Genomic DNA, 21,812 nt, shown 5'->3' with positions numbered 1-21,812 from the left:
AAACATTAAATTTTTTTTGTAATGGCCAACCATTTCTTTGGGAATATTTTTTTAACTTTGTAAAGTCCTTGGAATGCTTTAGATTTTTTTAATCTTTATGACATTTTTTAAATCATTTCAAATCTTTGGGAATTCGTTGAAATCTTTTGAAGTATTCTTTGAAATCTTTGTGCCATTCTTTGAAATTTTTATGAAATCTTTCTTTAAGCTTTTTTTGTGAAAACTTTTATGTTCGCTTTAAATGATTGAAATGTTCTTAAATTTCTTGAAGCAATTTGAAATAGTTTAAAATCTTTGAAATATTTAAAATTCTTGAAATTTTTTGAAATATTCTAAAAATTTTGAAATTATATTTAAAATCTTTGAAATTTTTTGAAATGTTTGAAATCTGATTTACTGTAACATTTTTAAAATCTTTAAAATTTTTCTATTCTTTTAACATCTCTATGCAATTTTTATAAAATATTTATGAAATCTTTTTAAAATTATAAAAATATTTAAAATCTTTGTGAAAATCTGGAGAAATCTTCTAAAAAATTAGAAATCATTGCAAACCTTTCAAATGTTCTGAAATCTTAGAAATCTGATTTGAAAATAAAAAATTATTTTAAAAATATTAATTTATTAAAAATTGATTTATAATTTAAATTAATAATCCTGATTAATAAAAAATTATTGGACTTAATAATATTATAATATATAAATTTAAATTCATTTCAAAATTAACAATTGATAATACCAATGAAAAAAATAATAATCAATTAATTATAAAATATTTGAAAAATTGTTTGAAATCTTCTAAACAAACTTGAAATCGTTTAAAATTTTAAAAATTTTTTGAAATCTGGTGTACTATACCGTTTATGGAATCTTTGAATTGGAAATCTTTATGACATTTTTATGAAATCATTCAAATATTTGAAATCTTTATGAAATCGTATTAGATATTTAAAAATTTTTGTAAAATCTTTGAAATCTTAGTGAAATGTTTTGATATATTTTTAAATCTTGATGAAATCTTTGAAATATATGTGAAATCTTTCTATAATTTTTGTTTGTGAAATCTTTTGTGTTCGTCTGTCATTCTAAATTGATGGAAATTAATTTATAATTTAAATTGATTATCTTGATTAATAAACAATTATTAGACTTAATATTGTAATATATATCAATTGAAATTAATTTCAAAATTAACAATTGATAATATTAATGAAGACATTAATAATCAATTAACTATTCAATTAATTATAAATTATTATTATTATTAAAATCTTTAAAATCCTTGAAATCTTCAAAAAGTTTAAAAATATTTGAGAAATGTTTGACATTTTTTTAAATCGTTTAAAATGTTTAAAATGTTTTGAAATCTTTGAAATCCGGTGTACTGTACCCTTTTTGGAATCTTTGAATTTAAAATCTTTATGAGATTTTTATAAAATCATTAAAATATTTGAAATCTAAATCTTTTGTATTCATTTAAAATCATAAAAATATTTGAAATTTTTGTGAAATATTTTGAAAGTTTTAAAATCGTTGTGAAATCTTTGAAATCTTGTCTAAAAGCCTTTTTTAAATCCTGGAATCCTTTTTGAGTTTTTGAAATCCGTGAACTGTTTTGAAATGTTCAAAATCCTTTTAAAACAAAAGAAAAATTGAAATTCAAGGTTTTCATGAAAAAATACAAAGAGAATTTCGGGTTTTCAAAGTCGCTGGACACCCTGCTCTTGGATGATACAAATTTCAAATATTTCCCAAACGACCAAGAAAGAAAAAAATTGAACCAAATTGTTAATTTTCAATAAAAATAATATGAATTTTCTATCATAAAAGATTTCTCAGTCAATAATAGAAAAAATGTCAACCAAATTGTAAAATTTTCAAGTTAAAAAGAAGAATTTTTTACTAAAAAGTTTAATTTTAAATCAAAAAGTTAATTTTCTAACAAATAGTTGAATTTTCTACAAAAATAGCAGTTTTCATAAAAAAGGATGACTTTTTAAAAAATTGTTGAATTTTCAACACATTAATTAACTTTCAACCAAATAATTATGTTTTTACCAAATAATATAATTGTGAACCAAAAAAGATCAATTCTCAACTAAAATATAATAGTAGACTTTTCACTAAAAAATAATTAAATTTCCACGAAAAATAATAGGTTTTATTAATTCGTCAATGAGAATAAGGAATCAAAATCCATTTACTGATAAAGTTACATTTTTTTTCAACTAAGATATGAACATTGCTCAATTTAATTTTCTTAATTTGTAATATTTGACCTTCTTAAATCTTTTCCTGGTGTACGTTTATCAATAGAAAGTACTGAAATTTTCAATATATTTCAAAACTAGCTAAAAAAATGAACTCAAAAATGAAGAGAAAACTTGCTAAAGAAAAGGCGTTACTGTTAGAATACACTATCGCTCAATATTCACGACATACCCATATGTTAAACAAATTTATTAATAATAAAAGAAATCCCCTTATTCCCTTTCTTCTCAAAAAAATCCTATTTTTAACCTAAAATTGAACTTCTAACCCGCTGTGATCCATGCAAAAATTAACTCTTGAGTTTGAGAGACAAAGTTTAATATTTGGGGGTCTTTTTTTGAGGGGAGTGATCTCTCGAATCAACTTTGTACCCAGAACCCAAGTCAAACCTGTACTGCAGCTCAGAATTCATTGGCCCGACGTCCCCGAATCGCGCCAATCATCTCCGTTTCTGGAAATTTTATTTAATCGTGCAATCTCCTGACTCTAGCGAGGAGATTCCGAGGACCAGTTTGAATTAACCCGAAAGCAATGTTCGGTTTTTTTTTAGAAAAGAAAAATATATTTTTTTAGGGTTTTGTAGCCTCGGGTAGAAATCTATATTTCGGTCGGGTAAACATCCATAGAGTTCTTAAATGCCCCAGAATAACAGGATGGCCGTTTTAATCGACGAAATAAATTCCCGGTCATTTCCCGGTTTTTCCCCGGTTCGCAAAAATTTTTCACAGTCAATGAAATTTAAAAAATTGAACACTAAAGCTAAAAAATTTTCCACTTGAGGTAATGAAAACTGAGCTGCAAATGAAAACACTCAAAGTGGAACTGTTAAATTTCGAACTTTTAAAATTTAAATGTAAAAGTTTTTAATGAAAAAATTTGTTATTCAAATGCTCAATAATTTATGCGTATAAAATTGAATGTACTAAAACTTTTCAATATTAAAAAATATAAATCGACGTTATCATTTTCAATGCTCTAAATTAAAAAATCAATCAATGAACTTTAAAATTTTTAAAATTATATAATTTTAAGGAATTTTAAGCTAGAAACATTAAAAATTGAAAAATTGCAAATTTTTAACTGAACACTTCTTAAATTAGGAATTCCCTTATTTTCTTTTTCAATGGTTTAAACATCCTTGGAAAGCTTCAGAAAATCCTGCAAATTTTAGAACATTTTTTTACAATTTGGATGTATAAGTAACAATTGAACATTTATTATTTTTGTAGGCGATATTTAAGTAATTTTAAGAGATATGTAGAAGTTTTGAAAAGATTCAAACTTTCAATAGTTTCAATTTATTTGTGTTCAATACAAATTAAAATATTTCTAAATATTTAATAATTAATCTTTTATTAATTAAAAATTTCAAATGGAATGGGGTAAAATTTGAAAATTTACAATGAAACAATATTTTTAACTTAATAAAATCCTTTAATTAACAATGTATTATTATGAAGTTATTTTTAAGTTATTTTTAAGTTATTTTTGAGACTTTCAAATTGAAACCGTTTAAGTTTTATCGTTAAAATCTGAAAAATCTTAAATTTTGAACTGGTTTAAAATCGTTTTGTCAAATCGTTTTTGTTCACTTTTTATTACTTAAAGTACAGATCAATTAAAAAAATGTATTTATTTATGAAATGAAAATGTTTTTTTCCAAAATTTTCAACATGAAAGGCTTTTATTTTTTATTTGTTCAAGTCTTTAAGATAGCATTTAAAAATTATTTAAATTAAAAATGTAAGCTTAGAAATAAAAATTTTAAATGGAAAATTTTTAAAGTAAAAAAATTTGAATTACGCATTTTAAGATAAATAATAGCATAATTGAAAAACATAACAATTCCACTAATTATTTAAAAACTGTTGAAATCGCACGTGGACAGATTTTTCTTCAAAAAATTTTCGAAATTCCCGGTAAAAAAAAATTCACTGTCATTTCCCGGGTTTTCCCGGTCTCAAAAAATTCCCAGTCATTTCCCGGTCCAGCGGCCACCCTGAATAATTTATGTTGAGCAAATGCTTTTGAGAATATGCTCAGAGCATTTATTGAGCATTTTTTGAACATTTAAGAGCATTTAAAGCATTCATTTTTTAAACAAATATATATTATAATTACTAAAAATATATTTTTACAAAAACATTCTAGAGTGAAGCAAACATACACTTTTTTAAATAACAGTGTTGCTACAAATAATATTAATGATTAAAAATTTCAAATATTCGGTTGAAAATTATTCTCTTTTGTTTGAGGATTCTATTTCGTTGAAAATTCATCTTTTTTGGTTGAATTCAACTATTTTTGGTATAAAATTAACATTCTTTTTGGTTGAAATATCAAATATCACGTTTTTCGTTGAGAATTCATTTTTTTTTGTTGAAAAGTCAACTACTTATTTGGAAGTAAAACTACTTTATTCAAAATTGATTTATTTGGTTGATTATTCATGATTTTAGTGGACAAACTTTTTTTGTTGTTCAAAATGTAATGACTTTCTTGAAAATTGTTTTAACTGAAAATTTAAGTCGTACATGTTTGGTTCAACATTTATATTCGTAAGTTGAAAATTCAAATATTTGGTGTAAAATTCCTGTATTTTATTGAAAATTCAAATTTGTGGGAAAATATTTAAGCTGCTTGGTGAGTAGTTCCTCTTTTTGGTAGAAAATTCCCTAAAAAATCCAAATATTTGGTTGATAATTCATGTACTTTGAAAAAATTGGTCTATTTTTGTAGAAAATTCATCCTATTGGTTGACAATTTATTTTTTTTACTAACAATTAATTTTTTTTTAATTTAGAATTAATTTTTTTACTGAAAATATAATTGTTCCATTTTTTGTCAAAAATGTATCTTTTTTGTATAAATTCAATCTTCTTGGTTGAAAATTAGACTATTTTGTTACAAATTTACTTTGATTTTATTGAAAATTAAGGTTTTTCCTGAAAATTTAATTATACTATTTTTAGTCGCAAATTTTTCTGTTTTCGGTGAAAATTGAACTATTTGTTGAAAATCCGTCTTCCTTTCGTAGAAGAGTACGCTCATTAGTTGAAACTATATCTTTTTCGTTAAAAAGCAATTTCTGGTGGTTGAAAATTCAACTATTTTGTTGAAATTTTATTTTAAGTACTAACTGAAAATTTTAATATTTTATTTTTGGTTGAATTTTTGTGTTTTGTTTGAAAATTCATTTATTTGGTTTGAAATTAATTTTTTTTTATTGTTGATGACTTATTATTTTAGATGAAAGTCTACTTTAATCACTTAAAATTTAACTATTTTATTGGAAATTTATTTTACTAACTGAAAATTTAAGGATTTTATTTTTGGTAACAAAATTAGCTTTTTAGATGAAAATTCATGTATATAGTTAAAAAATTAAATATTTATCAGTTTAGTTGAAAATTCACATTAAATATTCTATTTTTTGTGGAAAATTTACCTTTTTTTGATTGAAATGTAATTTTTTCGTTAACAGATGTTCTGTTTCGTAGAAAATTCAACTCTTCTATTTTTTGTTAAGAATGCATTTCTTTCGCTGGAAAAAAATATTATTTAAAAATTAGTTTTTTTCAATAGAAAATTATTATTTTGGGTAGAAAATTCCACTATTTGGTCAAAAACTCATTTTTGATTAAAAATTCATCACTGCGATTAAAAAATAATATCTTTGGCTGAAAATTCGTTTCTTTTTTATCAAGATTATTTTTTTTAGATGAAAATTCATGTATTTGGTGCAAACTTAATTTTTCTTTAGTTAAAGCTTTATCATTTTAGTTGAAAATCTACTTTAACTATTGAAAATTTATTTTACTAAATGAAAATATAAGTATTTTATTTTTGGAAAAAATATCTTTCAAGTAGAAAATTCATCATTGAATTATTTCGTTGAGAATTAATTTTTTTGGTTAAAAATTTATTTTTTTGACTGAAAATTTAATTATTCTATTTTTGGTTAAAAAATCTTTTTTTTTTATTAAAAAAACAAGTTATTTTTTTGAAAATTCTTTTTTTTTTGGTTGAACATTTATTTTTCAAACATTTGAACTATTCTAACTGTGGTTGAAAATTGATCTTTTTTAGATGACAATTCATGTACTTTGTTGAAAATGAGTATTTTTTAGTAGAAAATTAATATTTTGTGTTGAAAATTTAACTATTTGATTCAAAATTCATATTTTTAGTTTAATATTAATTATTTTAGTACAACATTAATTTCTCAGGTTCAAAATATACCTTTTTGATTTGAAAACTGAACTAAAAAGTATTTAAAATATATTTAGAAACAAATTTGTTTGCATTAATATTATTAGTATTTTATGCTTCTAAATGTATGGTTGGTTTTATACCTTGAAGAGTTAAAAAATTGGGACATTGTAGCAATCCTGAATAATTCGAAAAATAGATGTTTTCTACTACTTTTACTTCTTTTGCCATTTAAATTAAGATCCCTTTCCAATTTGAAGCAATACATTTTCCCTGCGATTTAAATAATACAATTATTATCAATAAAGATCGAAAATACGATTTTTTTAAATCCCAATTCAAGATTCTTTTTAAATTCTTTTTAAATTCTCGAGCATATTCTTATTATTATGGGAATATTTTAAAGACTTGTATAACGTATATTAATAGGCTACAAAACCCTATTTTGTAGGCGCGCGGCGCTTATAATGATTAATTTAAAAAATTATAATTTCCTGCTCATTCAAAATGGCTACCTCTGATTGCACTCGACCCCAGGTCACTTACCTTGACCGTCGATCATTCAAAGAGACTGTGCTGCCGTTTGAACTGAAAGAGAAACGATGTCGACATATAATCATTAGGAAGCATGCAAGAAATTATTTTTTGAGATCTGACCTTTTCGCTGGTACGATGTCATCCCATTCACTGAGATCGTACTTGGACAAATCACCATCGTCCTCATCATCTTCTTCATCCTCTTCCTCCTCCTCCTCTTCCTGAAAGATTAAATTGCAATATTCCCTTTTCTCCAAGCCCTGCTAATTCTCAGTTAAGAAAATTTAAAATGAAAAAAAAAAAAACAGTTGACTTTTAAACCCGAAATTATGAATTTTCAACAAAAAAAGTTGATTTTCAACCTACAAAGATGAATTTTAAATGCAAAAGGACGAATTTTCAAACAAAAAAGGCTCAATTTTAACCAAAAATAGTTTTATTTTTATCTAAATAGATCTTCAAGCCTAAAATACGATTTTTTACAGGACAGTTTAATTTTCAACCGAGAACTTTCCTCAAAAAAATATGAATTTTCAATCCAAAAAATAGTTGGATTATATCAATCAAGAAAGATTAATTTTTAACCAAAACGTTGCTCTTACGACCACATGGTTGAATTGCTAACCTACACTGATCAACTTTTAATCAAACGGTCGAATTTATAGCTAAAGAAAAGAAAACTTGAACGAAAACAAAAAAAATTCCAACCAAATATATGAAATTTCAAGTTGAGACCAATTTTTTAGAAGACAGTTTCATTTTCAATTAAAAAACACGAATGCTCAACAAAACACTTAAATCTTCGACTTAGTTTTAATTTTAATTACAACGAAACTTTCACAATTGATATTCAAAACTAGAAAAATGTACCAATTTCAGTCAATAACATTAATAATTGAATGAAAACAGTTGACTGATGAAATTTCAACAAAAAAGTTAATTATCAATCAAATAGTTACATTTTCAACCAAAGGGATGAATTTTTTAGAAGACTGTTTAATATTCAATCCAAAAGATTGAATTTTCTATTAAAAAAAAACACGAAACTACAACACTCAAATTTTCGACTTAGTTTCAGTTTTAATCACAATGAAATTTAAAACTAGAAAAAATTGTACCATTGGAATTAGGAACATTTTTAATAATGCTAATACTTAGAAATTTTCAAATTAATAGAGTTTGAAATTGAGCAATTTCAAATCGTGTGAATTCGCAATTCAAAATTTTTATTTTTTGGAAATGCAAGCCATAGCAGTTGGATATTTTTGAGCCGAAAACGTTTAAAATTAATTAATTTTAAATTTAGTCAGACTTCACAGTATTTCCTCAGTTCCCCTTTTGTTCAAAATTTCTCTTTTTCTCTTGTTTTTGGTTTTAGGTAGCAAATTTAATTATTTTCTTAAAAATTCAAAAAAAAATATTTTTAAATTCATCTTTTTTCGCTGAAAATTTAACAGTTTTGTTGAACATTCGCCTTTTTGGATAGAAAACTCATCTTTTCTGATTGAAAATTCTTGTTTCTTGGTTGAATAAAACCACTTTTGTAAAAAATTTAATTTTCAATTAAAGGAGACAAATTTTCATCCAAGTAGTTGAATTTTAAACCTTAACTGGAATAGCTGAATTTAAAAAAAAAACACAGTTTTTAACTAAAACAATGAATCTTCAACTGAAACAGTTGCGATTTAAACAAAATTTTTACTAAAAAGGTGATTTGTCAACCAAAACTTAAATAATTAAGTTTTATGTTAAGAAAATCAACCAATAAGACAAATTTTCTACAAAAAAAAGAGATGAATTTGCCATAAATTACATGATTTTTTGAAAAAATGGTCTAATTTTGAAATAAAAAGATCAATTTACAAGTAAATACTTGAATTTTCATAAAAAAAGATAAAATTTCAACCAAAAATAGAATAGTTGAATTTCCCGTTAAAAATTAAATTTTCAACAAAGGAGTTTATTTTGCAACCAAGTAAATTTACTTCTAACTTAAAAGATGAATTTACAACCAAAAAGAAGAATTTTTAATTTTTCAAGGAAAAAAAAAATCATTTCCTAGCAAAAAGTCGATTTTTTAACAAACTACGTAAATTTTCAATGAAATGAATAAATTTAAAATGTAACAAGAAAAATGTACGTCCAAATTGTTGAATTTTGCAGTAGAAAGTGTCAATTTTCTATCAAAAATAGTTAAATTTCTACTCTAAATAGTAAAATTTTTAGTTAAAAAATTGATTTTCAACAAAGTAGTTATATTTTTTAAAAGAAATGAATTTTCCATAAAAATTATGAACCTTCCAACAACAAAATTTCTTTGTAACAAAAGAGCTTTTAACAACAAGTAGTTGAATTTTCAAGAAAAAAGGTAAATTCTTAAAGAAAAACGTAAAAAAAAAACTTTTAGTTCAGAAATATTTTCTCTGCGAAAAACTACTTATACTCTAAAAAAACTATCAGGGATCAAACTCCTTTCTTCAAAATCCCAGTTTTAAATCTTTTTAAAAATTCCCGTGTCCCACGGAAAATCAAATTTCTTTACCGAAACTCCCTCTCCTATAATATAAGCGGTAATAATTTTCATAAAAATTACGAAAACAATGAAAGCTTGAAGTTAATTGAAGAAAAGAAAATTACATTTGGTTCCTCTTCTTGTTCCAAGTCCTTGGGGACTTCTTCCTCCTTTTCCTCGACACTTTTGGATTTGCCACGAGGTGGACTACTGTACCGGGAATCCTTGGAGTCATCATCCGAGCGGTTTTCTATTTTTCTCTTCTTCTTCCGTCGTCCAAACTCGTCATACTCGTCATCGTCGTCATCTCGTCGCTCTTTGTACTCAACAACTCCTCTGTCGTTGTAGCCACCACCATATCCGGTTCTTTCCTCAACTTCCCCGAACTTTGGAGCATTGCACATGTTGCACTGCTGCCTTCGGGCCCAATTTACATTCCCACATTTGCTGCACTGCCAGTCATCCGCACTGAAAACATGTTTTTAAAACACTTTATCAAGATAATTTAAATCAAAATAAAACGTGGTTAGAGTTCTGAGCCGGTTGGAAATTTGTTATTTTTAATTGAAAATTCAACTATTTGTTTAAAAACCCACGTATTTTTTTTTAAATCGATTTTATTTTGTATAGAAAATGATATTTTTCTTTGAAAGTTAATCTTCTTGTTTACAAATGCTTTTCCAGGGTGGCCATAAGATTAAATATTTCCACTTCCTTAACAGTTCCCTGACATTTAGACGAATTTCCCTGTCAGGAAATTATTACAAAAGCGAATAAAGTTTCAATAATGTGCCAAGCAAAATAGTGAAACAAGCCAGAAAAATGTGCTTACATGGCAGTATGGATAAATTAAGGTCAGACAACTCAGCGGCGCCACTAACGAAAAACAAAACGTCATATAATGGATATTTCATGCTATTTTTTTGTCGCTATTTTTTACAATTATAAACAGTTTGTTTTTCTCTATTAGTTTTTGAGAAAACAGGGCGGCGCTATCTTTTCGTCAACTCAGCGGCACCCTCTACAAAAATCATGAAATTAAAAAAATGACTAGGATAGATTTTTTTGCTATTTTTTGGCTTTACAATGCGCTATGAATCGCTTTTGTAAAATCAACCCTTATTTTTTAACATTACCCCCGCCTCTTTTAATGCCTTTAAACAACTTCTAGCACAACAAACGACAAAACGACAAAAAATCTTAATGACAAAAAATCCATGCTCATATAACGAACAATCAGAATGTTCAGAATGATTGAATATTTGTTGAGAACAGAATTTTTCTAAACTATTTTTTTCAATTGGTGATTAAAACTATTTTTAAAGATAAGTTGAAATAATTTTAAAATCCTAAAAAGCAGCCGTGTGATTAGGAATGCTGCCCTGTTCTGTACATAATTATCACATAATATCAAGTCGCCGTTTTATTATCTGCTTCAAATACAGGGTCATGGTGTTTATGCTCATAAATATTCAAGATTCGAACTTGTGAAAATTCGATTTTATTAAGTTAATTCGGTTTCTTGATTTTCCCAGCGGGTTAGCATGGAAAGGAATTATGTTCCAACTACCCCAGGGAACCACCCCTAACGTGAAATATGACTAAGTTTGATGAGAAGACCTTTGAGAATCTTTTCGACTCTGCTACTATCGAAACTCCTCAAATGTCGAACTTATCCAGGTATATCAGTCACGCGGGTTGTCGACAGACCCCATGCTCTGAGGTATGAAATTCTAGCATCCCCAAAAAAATACCCTTGTCGCAAAATTGGTTTGAATTTGATTGATAGTAGAATATGTATATTTTTTTTAGTGAAACCCATACAAATTCGACCTTATCCAGGTAGATCGTGTTTTTGATTTTTTTATCGACTCAATGCTGTAAATGATCAAGTTTTATTAACCCTCCAAAAACTGCCCTTATCGTGAAGTTAATCTTAATTTTATTGGTATTATATGACAATTTTGTACAGAACGGGATGCATTTTTTTCGAATGTGATTTGGGCAAATGGTTCTCATAGATAAAAGAACAAAAATAAAACACAGATAAAAGCCAAAATATATTTTACAATATACATGTAGATCCCCAGCATCCCTATTCACATAAGTGCTTTTTAGGATTTCAAAAGAAATTTCAACTTATCTTTAAAAATAATTTGAATAACTATTTGAAAAAAATTATTTTAGAAAAAGTCTGCTCTCAAGAAATTTTCAATCGTTCTGGACATTTAGATTGTTCTTGATATAAAAATGGATTTTACTCATTAATAATTGATGAGCTGGAAGTTGTTTAAAAGCATTAAAAGATGCATCGAAAAAGGTAAATTACATTTTTTGAATATACACACATAGAGTGGAAAATAATTTTAATGAGAAATAATTATGCTTTAATGTACTATGTTACTATTTTATAAGTAGGTTCCATCTATGTCTATATCGAATTTTGCAATAAATGTTTTCATTACAGGGTGTTTTTTTGATATAGAAGGGTTAATTGAACAAAAGCGATTTATATGACATTGGAAAATAGAGAAACAGTACAAAAATTAAGAGCACAACAATTTCAATAGTTAATGTATACAATTTTTGGCATCAGTCTGCATCAGTCATAATTTTGCTCCTTAGTTATGCTTTAAAAATACCGTGTTAATATTTTGTAAGTATTTTCCGTTAAGATAGTGTCCTTTTTTTAAATACGTTTTTGCAGCACAAGGGGTTGCTTTTTAAAATAAGGGTTGATTTTACAAAAATGTTTATATCACATTGGAAAGCAAAAAAGTAGAAAAAAAATATAACCTAGTCATTTTTTAAATAATTTTTAAAAATAAGGTTTGATTTTACAAAAGCAATTCATAGACCATTGTAAAGCCGCTGAGTTTTCTGACCTGATTAATTAACTAAAGTATATGTATCCAAACTGTTAATAAAGAAATAATTACAAATAAAAAACTAAGAATCGAATTATATTTTTAAAGAATGTACATTCAAAAAATATTTATATCGATATTAGGAAGTGCTTCAAAAATTTAGAAAAACATATAAATTTCTATTTTTCCTGACAGCTGCTTCATTTCCCTGACTTCCCTGACAAACTTTATTTTCCGTGACATTTCCCTGACATGTGGCCACCCTGTTTTCTTCTGTTGAAAATTTAACTTTTTAGCTGAAAATAGATATAGATTTCATTTTTGATTGAAATTTGATCTTTTTTCGTTCAAAATTCAACAATTTTTTAATGCAAATTTGTCTTTTTTAATGGAAAATTCAACTAGTTCGAAAATCTACGTATTTTTTTCATAATTCCATTTTCTTCTGGAGAGAATTATAGGTTTCTTTCTGAGTTAATTTTATTCTTTAGAAATGCTTTTTTGCTATCGCAAATTCAAGCATTTTAGTTAAATATTTATCATTTCAGTTCAAAAATTAATTTTTTTTTTTCAAAAAATTCATCAATTTCATTTTTGATTGAAAGTTGATCTTTTTTAGTTCAAAATTCAACAATTTTTTGATAAAAATGTGTCTTTTTTCATTGAAAATTCAACTAGTTCTTTGAAAATCCACGTATTTTTTAAATAAATCGATTTTTTTGTAGAAAATTATAATTTTCCTTAAAAGTTAATCTTTTTCTTAAAAATGCTTCTTTTCTGTTAAAAATTGAAGTATTTCAGTTAAATATTTATAATTTTAGTGGAAAATTATTTTTTTTTAGCTGGAAAGTTATCCATTTCATTTTTGATTAAAAGTCATCTTTTGTAGTTCAAAATTCAACAATTTGGATGAAAATTTCTCATTTATAATTGAAATTTCAAGTATTTCTTTGAAAATCTACGTCTTTTTTGTAGGAAATTATATTGTTCTTTAAAAGTTAATCTTCGTCTTCAAAAATGTTTCGTTAACTTTTTGGTTGAAAATTCAACTCTTTTTTAAAAGTTTATCTTTCTTATTTTAAAGTTTACGTTTTTAGCAGAAATTAAATCTTTTTTTGATAAAAATGCAACTTTTTGGTTAGAAATTAAGCTATTATACTATTTTCTTGAAAACTTAACTATTTCGTAGAAAATTTACTTTTTGTTTAAAATTTATATTTTCAAATTTATCTATTTTAGTACAAAATTGATCTTTTTTAGATAAAATACAAATATTTGCTAGAAAATTTAACAATTCTGTTGAGTCATCCTTTTTGGCTAAAAAATCGTCTTTTTGGATTTTAAATTCAAGTTTTTTTGGTAGAAAATTATTCCTTGTTAAAAAATTCATAGTTTGATCTTGAAAACTCGAATAAAATCTTTTTCAAACCAAAATTGATTCAACTATTTTTTTGAAAATTTATATTTTTGATTAAAAACTTCATCTCATATGGAAGAAACTTCATTTTTTGTAAGAAAATGCAACTTTTTGGTTAAAAATCGTTCTTCTTTGCTTGATAATTCAACTAATTTGTTTAAAACATTTGGTTGAGTCGCTTTGTTAAGAAATCACTTTTTTATTTAAAGATTTCTATTTTAAGTTGAAAAGTTATCTCGTTGGTTAAAAGTTTCATTGTCTTGTTGAAAATCAATCTTTTCTAATTGAAAATTTAAATGTTTAGTGGAAAATACTTCTTTTTTTTTTTGTTTAAAATTTATTTTTTAACAGAAAATGTAACTTTTCCATTTTTTTAAATTGATATTTTTTAGTTCAAAATTCGCGTTTTTTTGCTGCTGTAGAAAATAATTGTTTAGTTTGAAATTTCCTTTTTTTGCGTAAAAATGCATCAGTTTCGTGGAAACTTAATTTTTTGTTGAACAGTCATATTTTGTGTTTGAAAATTGACTTTTGGTAAAGAAAATTTGTCTTCTGGTTTGAAGGTTCAATAATTTAGATAAACACTTATTTATTTTTTGAGTGAAAAATCTTAAATTGTTGGAAATTCGTCTTTTTGATTTAAAAATTCTTTTCTTTGTTGTATAAATTTCATTCTTTTTTTATTAAAATATAAACTATGACATTTTTTCGTTTTTAATTTGTCTTTTTAGGTTAAATATTTAACTATTATTTTAAAAATTCAATTATTTTGTTGAAAACTCCAGTACTTTGTTAAAGAGTTATCGTTTAAAGTAGAAAAAACTTTTTTTTTTTGTTTGAAATAAATTATTGAATTTGGAAATTTTAAATTTGTATATGATACACTGTTTTATTTTTCTTATAAAATACTCTATGGTAAAAATATCATAAGATTAAAATGCTGGTTTTTGAATATTAATGATTTCAAATGAAAAATTAGTCGAAAAATCAGAGAATTTTGAAAATTTCACGCGTCCAAGTTTTTCGGGAGCGGGGTCATCTTATTCTACTTCATGGTATTTATCATAGTTTCAGTCTAACAGTGTTAAATAATTAATGAGCTAGTGCTTCGTATCTTTTAAATTCCTGGATATGTCTGAGCTAGAAAATAATTTATATTCAACCGTTCATATAACCTGAACAATAAAAATATTGTTAAAAATCATAAATTCTTTTTAATTCTCCTAAATTCTGTCACATTCTTCCTTATATAACCTGAACTTAAATTCTCAAGAATTTAAGAACTCTGAACGTGAGAATGATTGTCGGCCATTTCGCCACCTGGTGCCGAAAACTGGAACTAGAAAGAGTAGGTACAATTTTAAAGATGTGTTTCAATTTTGGCATAAAAGCGTTTTTACTATGGTTTTGTAAAGTTTAAAAAAACAATTGTTTCACTATTTCATTTAATTTTCAATCAGAGTTGCCACTATTTTTCAAATTTACGTCTCCCGGTTTTCTCCCGATAAATATTCGTGATTTCTCCCGGTTTAGCAAAAAAAATTAACTCTCTTTGCAAAATCCACAGTTTTTTCACGTATATGATAAATTGCGGAAATCGATAAGCATCAGCAAACCCTTCTGCAAGAAATTAATTAACTTTAAATCATATAAGTAGGATAAGGAAGTTTCTGTATCTAATAAAGAAAAATTCAAAGATGCATTTTATTACACACTAGCAGTAATTTCACGCGCGCAAATCGTGCGTTCTCTGGATTTTTATTTCCCAAAATGAAAAATATGCAAAGTTAGAAATTAATTATAAAATCAATTTTTTAATATTATGTTTAAAAATGTGATAAAAATAATTAATAATTTCTAATTGAAGGCTTCTGAAATAAAAAATAAAAAAATTAAACGATTTTGGACAATTCAATAAGAAAAAGGAATTCAATTCTATAATTTCTAAATCGCAGAACTGCAAAGTAAATAGTTTTATTTTGAATTGAAGAATCACGAAATTCAATGATTTCAGATTAAAAATTTAGAAAATAAGACAAGGTCAAACCTTATAAATTGAATATTTTAAGATTCGGTCATTTAAAATTCAGAGGAATTGAAATTGTATTATTTATACTTAAAAGCGTTCAAAATTAAATAATTAAAAGTCGAAAACTTTTGAATTTATACAATTCTAAATTCAAAGGGATTAAGATTTGACAATTTAATATTGAAAACTAAATTGAACCTTTCAAAATCAAAGCTTCTGAGAATTTAGAATTTTAAATATAAGAAAAGTATAATTTTATATTAAAAGCTAAATAGAACAATGTTAATAAAATAAAATAATGAATTGAATTATACAAAACAAAGTTTCAAACAAAATAGGGAATTCAAATCAGACAAATTTGAAATGAAAAAAAATTCTACTCTAGAACCTTACAATTAATATTAAAACTTTTTACAAACAAACCCTTTAAAATTTCAATTATTTTAAGTAAATTTAAATGATTAAAAAACTAGTAATTTTTTAATAGATAATTAAACTTTCAAAAATGTAGCCAATTACATTTAAGTTCCAAAATATACCTGTAGAACTGTTATTCACTCTTGAAATTTTCCAATAAAATATTTTTCAATTTGAAATTATATATTTGTTTAAATTTTCAACTGAAAATCGAAAAATGTTAAGATATCACATTGAGAATAAAAATGAATAATAAACAACAAGATTGCTGTAATATGATTCCACTTTTTGAAATTTTACCATTTCAAGTCAAGCTAATTATTTGAAGTTTCGACCTACAAATATGAGCATTTGCAAATGGTCAAATGTTCAAACATAAAAGAATAAGCTGTAACCACAAACAGTTGCATTTTTAATCAAGTAGAGAAATTTTAAAAACAAAAAGACGAATTTTTCAGAAAAAGGTTCCTTTTTTTAACCAAGATCTACTGAGAGTTACATTTTCGAACGAAAATGATGACTTTTCAAAAAAATAGTTGAATTTGCAACGAAATAGATAAATTTTCAAGCAAAAGATAGATTTTTCGACAAAGCAAAAGTTAATTATTTACCAAACAGTTACATTTACAACCAAAGAGTTGAACTTTCAATCAAATGGTCGAATTTTTAAACAAAAGACACTTCATCAACAAACAGTTGTATTTTCAACCAAATAATTATATTTTCAACAAAATAGTATAATTTGTTCAACTTTCAACCAATTAGTTGAATTTTCAATTTAAAAAATGAAATCTCAACGAATATGATTTTTCAAGAAAAAAGTTAATTTTGAAATAAATATACATGAATTTTAAATGAAAAATAATCAATTTTTGACAAATAATTGAATAGTTTAATTTAAAGAAATTAATTTGCAACTTAAAAAGAAATTTTTGTTACCAATACTGAAATAGTTCACTTTTCAGTTAAGAAAATAACTTTGAATCAAGAAAAGGGGTGTTTGAATGAGATGCTTACATTTTCAAAAAAAAAAAATTTATTTTCAACCAAAAAGATTAATTTTCTACCAAAAAGTCGAGTTTTTAACAAAAAAATTAATTTTTACAAAAAAAAAAAACTCTTAACACAGTAGTTAAATTTGGAACCAAAGAAACACAGTTTTCACCAAAATAAATGCATTTACAAACAAGAAAAATAATTTATTTTTAAAGTCAATTGTGAAACACAGTTGAATTTTCAGCTAAAACGATCAATTTTCGAGACAAGAAAATTGATTTCTTTATTAATTAGTTGAATTTTCAACCAAAATTTGTTTTTTTCTTTAACCGAAAAGATGAATTTTTAAGCATCAAGATTAATTTTCCAGTAAAAACTATCCATTTTTAACCAATAATGAAACAGTTGAACATTCAAACAAAAAAGAAAGATTAATTGTCAACCTGCCAGGTTTTACCAAGTGATGTCAAGTTTTTTCCAGGCATAATTTTCTAGAGTACGGAGCCATTGAAATATTTCGCATTGTTTAAATAATCAACTCGGAATATGCATAGAGTTTCCCGAGATTATAAATAATTTTTTTTTTCGCTTTCAAGAGATCCATTTAATATGTTTAATTTATAAAGCTGCGACAAATTATATTACACGCAATTTTTTTATATATTAACACCATCGATTAAGTAAATATATAATATTATGAACATAATTAGCCATTTCTTCAAATTGTCCCTAAAGCCCATAAAGAATAATAATTCAAAAATAATTTTCATCAAAAGTGATGAATTTTCAACTAAAATTACGAGCATTTAACTAAAACAATTAAATTTTCTATCCAGAAAACGGAATTTTTAACAAGGGGATTAATTTTCTATCAAAAAAGACGATTTTAAAACAAAATGCATGAATTTTCAACCAAATAGTTACATTTTTAACTAAAAACGAAGTTTCAACCGATAAATTATCAACTAAAAATTTAATGCTCAGCCAGTCAAATTTTCATTGAAAATTCTTTTTTTTTATATATAGAAAATAATTTTCAAAAAAAAAGTTAGATTATCAAAAAATTCATATACTTTCAAATAAAATTATGAACCTTCAACTAGAATAGATGAATTTCAAAACAAAAAGATACATTTTGAACCGAAAATATTAATTTGCATTTTGCATTTTTAACTAAAATAATGCAATATTCAACTGAAATATTTATATTTTCTGTTTAAAAAAAATTCAATATAAAGAAAAACAAATTTTCAACAAAATAGTTCAAGCTTCAACTGAAATAGTTGAATTTTCAGTAAAAAGTGAATTTTATCAAAAAAAAAAAAATTGAATTTTCATAAAAATAGCTAATTTTTCAACAAAAGAGATGAATTTTCAATTAAAATTATGAATCTTGAACAGAAAAAAAATGCAACCAAAATGATTAACTCTCAACTAAGTAATTAAATTCCCATTCTAAAAAATATGAACTCATAAACATTTAAACCAAAAAATATTTTAATTTGCAATACAAAAACATTTGAATTTCTACAAAAAATATGACTTTTCAACATGAGTTGAAAATTTAACTAAGAAAGATTATTTTTCTACCAAAAGAAACCAATTTTCAACAAAATACATCAATTTTCATTCAGATACTTAAATTTTCAATTAAAAAAAATAATGTTCAATGAAACTGATGAAATTCAACCAAAATTTTTAATTTTCTAAAAAAAAAACATAATTTTTTAACGAAATTTATGAATTCTCGACAAAAAAGTTGAAATTTCAGCTAAAAAAGATACATTTTCCGACAAATAGTTCAATTTTAAACTGAAAAAGCTCAATTTTCAACGAAACTGATTAATTTTGAACTAAAATGATAAACCTTCCAACTGAAATATAGTTGAATTTTCAACCAAGAAGATTAATTTTCACCAGAAAGACCTATTTTTAACAAAATACATGAATTTTTTACTAAAAATGATACAGTTAAGTTAAATTTCCAGTTAAAAACCTAATATTCAATTAAAGAGATAAATTTTCATTTAAAATGATGGATATTCAATTGGAATAGTTACATTTTCAGTTTGAAAATGATAAATTAAAAAATATATAAAATAATAGTTACATTTTTTAACAAAGTGGGAAATTTTTTAACAAGACGATTTTCTAAAAAAAATTAATAATCAGCTAAAAAAATAATTCTTCAACACCGAAAATTGAACAGTCAGATAATTAATATTTCGGTAAAAAGATTTATTTTCAGCCTGAGAAAAAACGAATTAAAATAAGCTCATTTTACAAACAGCGATAAATATTCAATTGAAATGGTGCATCTTCAAAAAAATTATTTTTTAACAAAAGGATAAAAAAATGCAAACAAACTGTTGAATTTCCGAACAAAAAGATGAAATTTCAATCAAGAACATTAATTTTCTACAAAAAATATCGAATTGTCAACAATATACATGTATTTAAAAAATGCAGAATTTTCATCAAAAAAGAGAATTTTTTAACCAAAAATAGAATAGTTAAAAACAATTAATTAAAAAAAAACGAATTTTCAACTCTAAAAGTTAAATCTAGTAGCACAAAACTATTTTTACAAATGAAGAATCTTTGATATTCAATTTGATACTGTAATTAAAAGGAAAATTAAGAACGATCTTGAAAAAAATAGTTGGATCGTTAAAAACAATTGTGGAAAATAATCACCTGAATAAACCTCTACTTTTTTCAGCAGCTGCTTTTCCTATTTCTTGGCCAAGTTTTTTCTTCTTTGGACACTCTCCTCTGTCTGTAAGAAAAAATGATAAATAACCCGAAAACAACTATTTGGAATACTAAAATAAAGAATTTGGAATAAAATAAATCTTACAGTGAAATTTTTAGAAAAAAAGAAACTTACGAACAAAGACACGACAAGAAGACACAGTAATTCAGAAAATATAAAAACTAAAAGTCACTCATCAAACAAAATACTAACCTTTGCCACATCTGTTACAGGAGCTTCTCCTCGCAAAATTAACATTTGCACACCTGTAATAAAAAAAATAGCAAAAGTGCCCAATAACCTAACTTTGAAAAAACAGGAACCAATCGCCCAGGACACTTTGACTTTCGAATAACCCAAGTGTCCTGAAGGATTAAAATAAGTAAAAAATGCTTACTGTGTATCAATACAAATCCAATCGCCATCATTAGCCCCTCGGAGACTATCCTCTTCCACTTTGCTCACATCCATTTCCAACCCTGGCTGGAAAACCTGGAAAATGTACTGCAGTCTTTTACACTCGAAGCTAACCTGACACACGACACCGTTTTCGGCCGCTTTCCAGCCTCGGAAAAATTCTTACGACGCAAAATTTATCGTAGCATTGCGTGCTCGATGTCTGCGCGACCGGGAAGACAATATTTCACTTATCTCTGCTACCTGCGAAAAAATTTAGCTGCCGAGCGAAATGGCGTGCGTTCCATATGCATAGAGCTAGTGCACCGCTTTTCGGAGACGATGCGGATTTTCCGGATGATCTATTTTCTCTCGGGGACATGAAAAAAAATCGTGAAAAACTTTGGAATGCTCTGGACCAATCACAGCTCTTCTTCCTCTCAGCTGTACGCTTTCCCGCGAGATTATTGGCTCAGCGTTTTTGACAGTTCGTGGAAAAATCGAATCCGAAAATTCACCTGCGCGGAAAAGTTCAAACATCAATTAAAATAGTGTTAATTAATCTGAAACAACTATTTTTCCTCAACTGGATTTTAATTGATAAGATCTGCACTCGAAAGCCGGTTTCGTTCCTTAACATTTGAAATAACGGTTTTCTTCCAAAGCAACGGTTTCATAACCTCAAAAAATTTGCTTTGTTCCGAAAAATCCGCCAACTATTTTGCATTTCCTGCTATTGATTGGAAGTGCAATTGTTGCTAGAATTAAATCTAGATTAATCTGGATTAAAGTGCGCGGTTTGACGCTTGCGTGCTCGGCTTGAAGAAAAGTGGAAGGGGGTGTTGGTCTTACCAAAATTTACCCCTGTTGATATCGGGGAAAAGGTTCGCCAAACAAAACGAGGGGTTGAGTTGTGCAATTGTGGAGCTGATCCTGAGCTCCAAAAAAAGGTCGGGATTTGGGAAATTCGGGATTGTGAGAACGAGAAAAAACCAAGAGGGCGGCTGAATCGTTTCGAGGTTCGTGGAGTCGCATTTTCCACAACCGGCTTTCGTTTTGTGTAAAAGACTCGATCGATTTGCTGATTCTTGTACGATGGAAGCTCTGATTCCAGTGATCAACAAACTCCAGGATGTTTTCAACACCGTCGGTGCCGATGCTATTCAGCTGCCCCAGATCGTCGTCTTGGGAACTCAGGTTAGTTTTTTAAATGGCCTTTGCGTGAAACATAATTTTACATTTTTTGGAGCAATCTTATTGAAAAATTGCGTATTTGCCCTTTGTCTTTCAATAATTTCTTACTCCGCTGCAATTTAATATAGCAGTTGTGATTTTTTTTCAAACGTTAGAAAATGATTTCTATTCGCCGAGAAATTGAACTCAATCATTGTTTTATTAGTCAT

General features: G+C 25.8%; 2 protein-coding genes across 4 annotated transcripts in view; one reads left to right on the top strand and one right to left on the bottom strand.

Moving 5' to 3' along the window:
* Positions 1 to 21,108, bottom strand: part of LOC117175723 (zinc finger Ran-binding domain-containing protein 2) — a 21,502-nt gene extending 394 nt beyond the window's left edge. The window contains exons 1-7 of one of the 3 annotated variants that reach the window (XM_033365502.1): positions 20,411 to 21,108; positions 20,227 to 20,279; positions 19,956 to 20,037; positions 9,658 to 10,000; positions 7,141 to 7,241; positions 7,030 to 7,071; positions 2,661 to 2,722 (exon numbers count right to left, since the gene is read on the bottom strand). In XM_033365502.1, coding sequence (XP_033221393.1) covers positions 2,680 to 2,722; positions 7,030 to 7,071; positions 7,141 to 7,241; positions 9,658 to 10,000; positions 19,956 to 20,037; positions 20,227 to 20,279; positions 20,411 to 20,484 — 738 coding nt within the window. In that variant the 5' untranslated portion in view covers positions 20,485 to 21,108 and the 3' untranslated portion in view covers positions 2,661 to 2,679. The remainder of the gene's footprint in view (positions 1 to 2,660; positions 2,723 to 7,029; positions 7,072 to 7,140; positions 7,242 to 9,657; positions 10,001 to 19,955; positions 20,038 to 20,226; positions 20,280 to 20,410) is intronic. The other 2 variants (XM_033365503.1, XM_033365504.1) reach the window with 2 other exon arrangements.
* LOC117175720 (dynamin-1-like protein) overlaps positions 20,889 to 21,812 on the top strand; it is a 32,019-nt gene continuing 31,095 nt past the window's right edge. Inside the window, exon 1 of the mRNA XM_033365499.1 lies at positions 20,889 to 21,606. Within this exon, the coding sequence (XP_033221390.1) occupies positions 21,505 to 21,606 (102 nt within the window). The 5' untranslated portion in view covers positions 20,889 to 21,504. The remainder of the gene's footprint in view (positions 21,607 to 21,812) is intronic.

This window comes from Belonocnema kinseyi, chromosome 6 (assembly GCF_010883055.1).
Source record: "Belonocnema kinseyi isolate 2016_QV_RU_SX_M_011 chromosome 6, B_treatae_v1, whole genome shotgun sequence".
NCBI lineage: Eukaryota > Metazoa > Arthropoda > Insecta > Hymenoptera > Cynipidae > Belonocnema > Belonocnema kinseyi.
The sequence above is the reverse complement of the archived record's forward strand: the minus strand, read 5'-3'. Positions and strand labels throughout refer to the sequence as shown.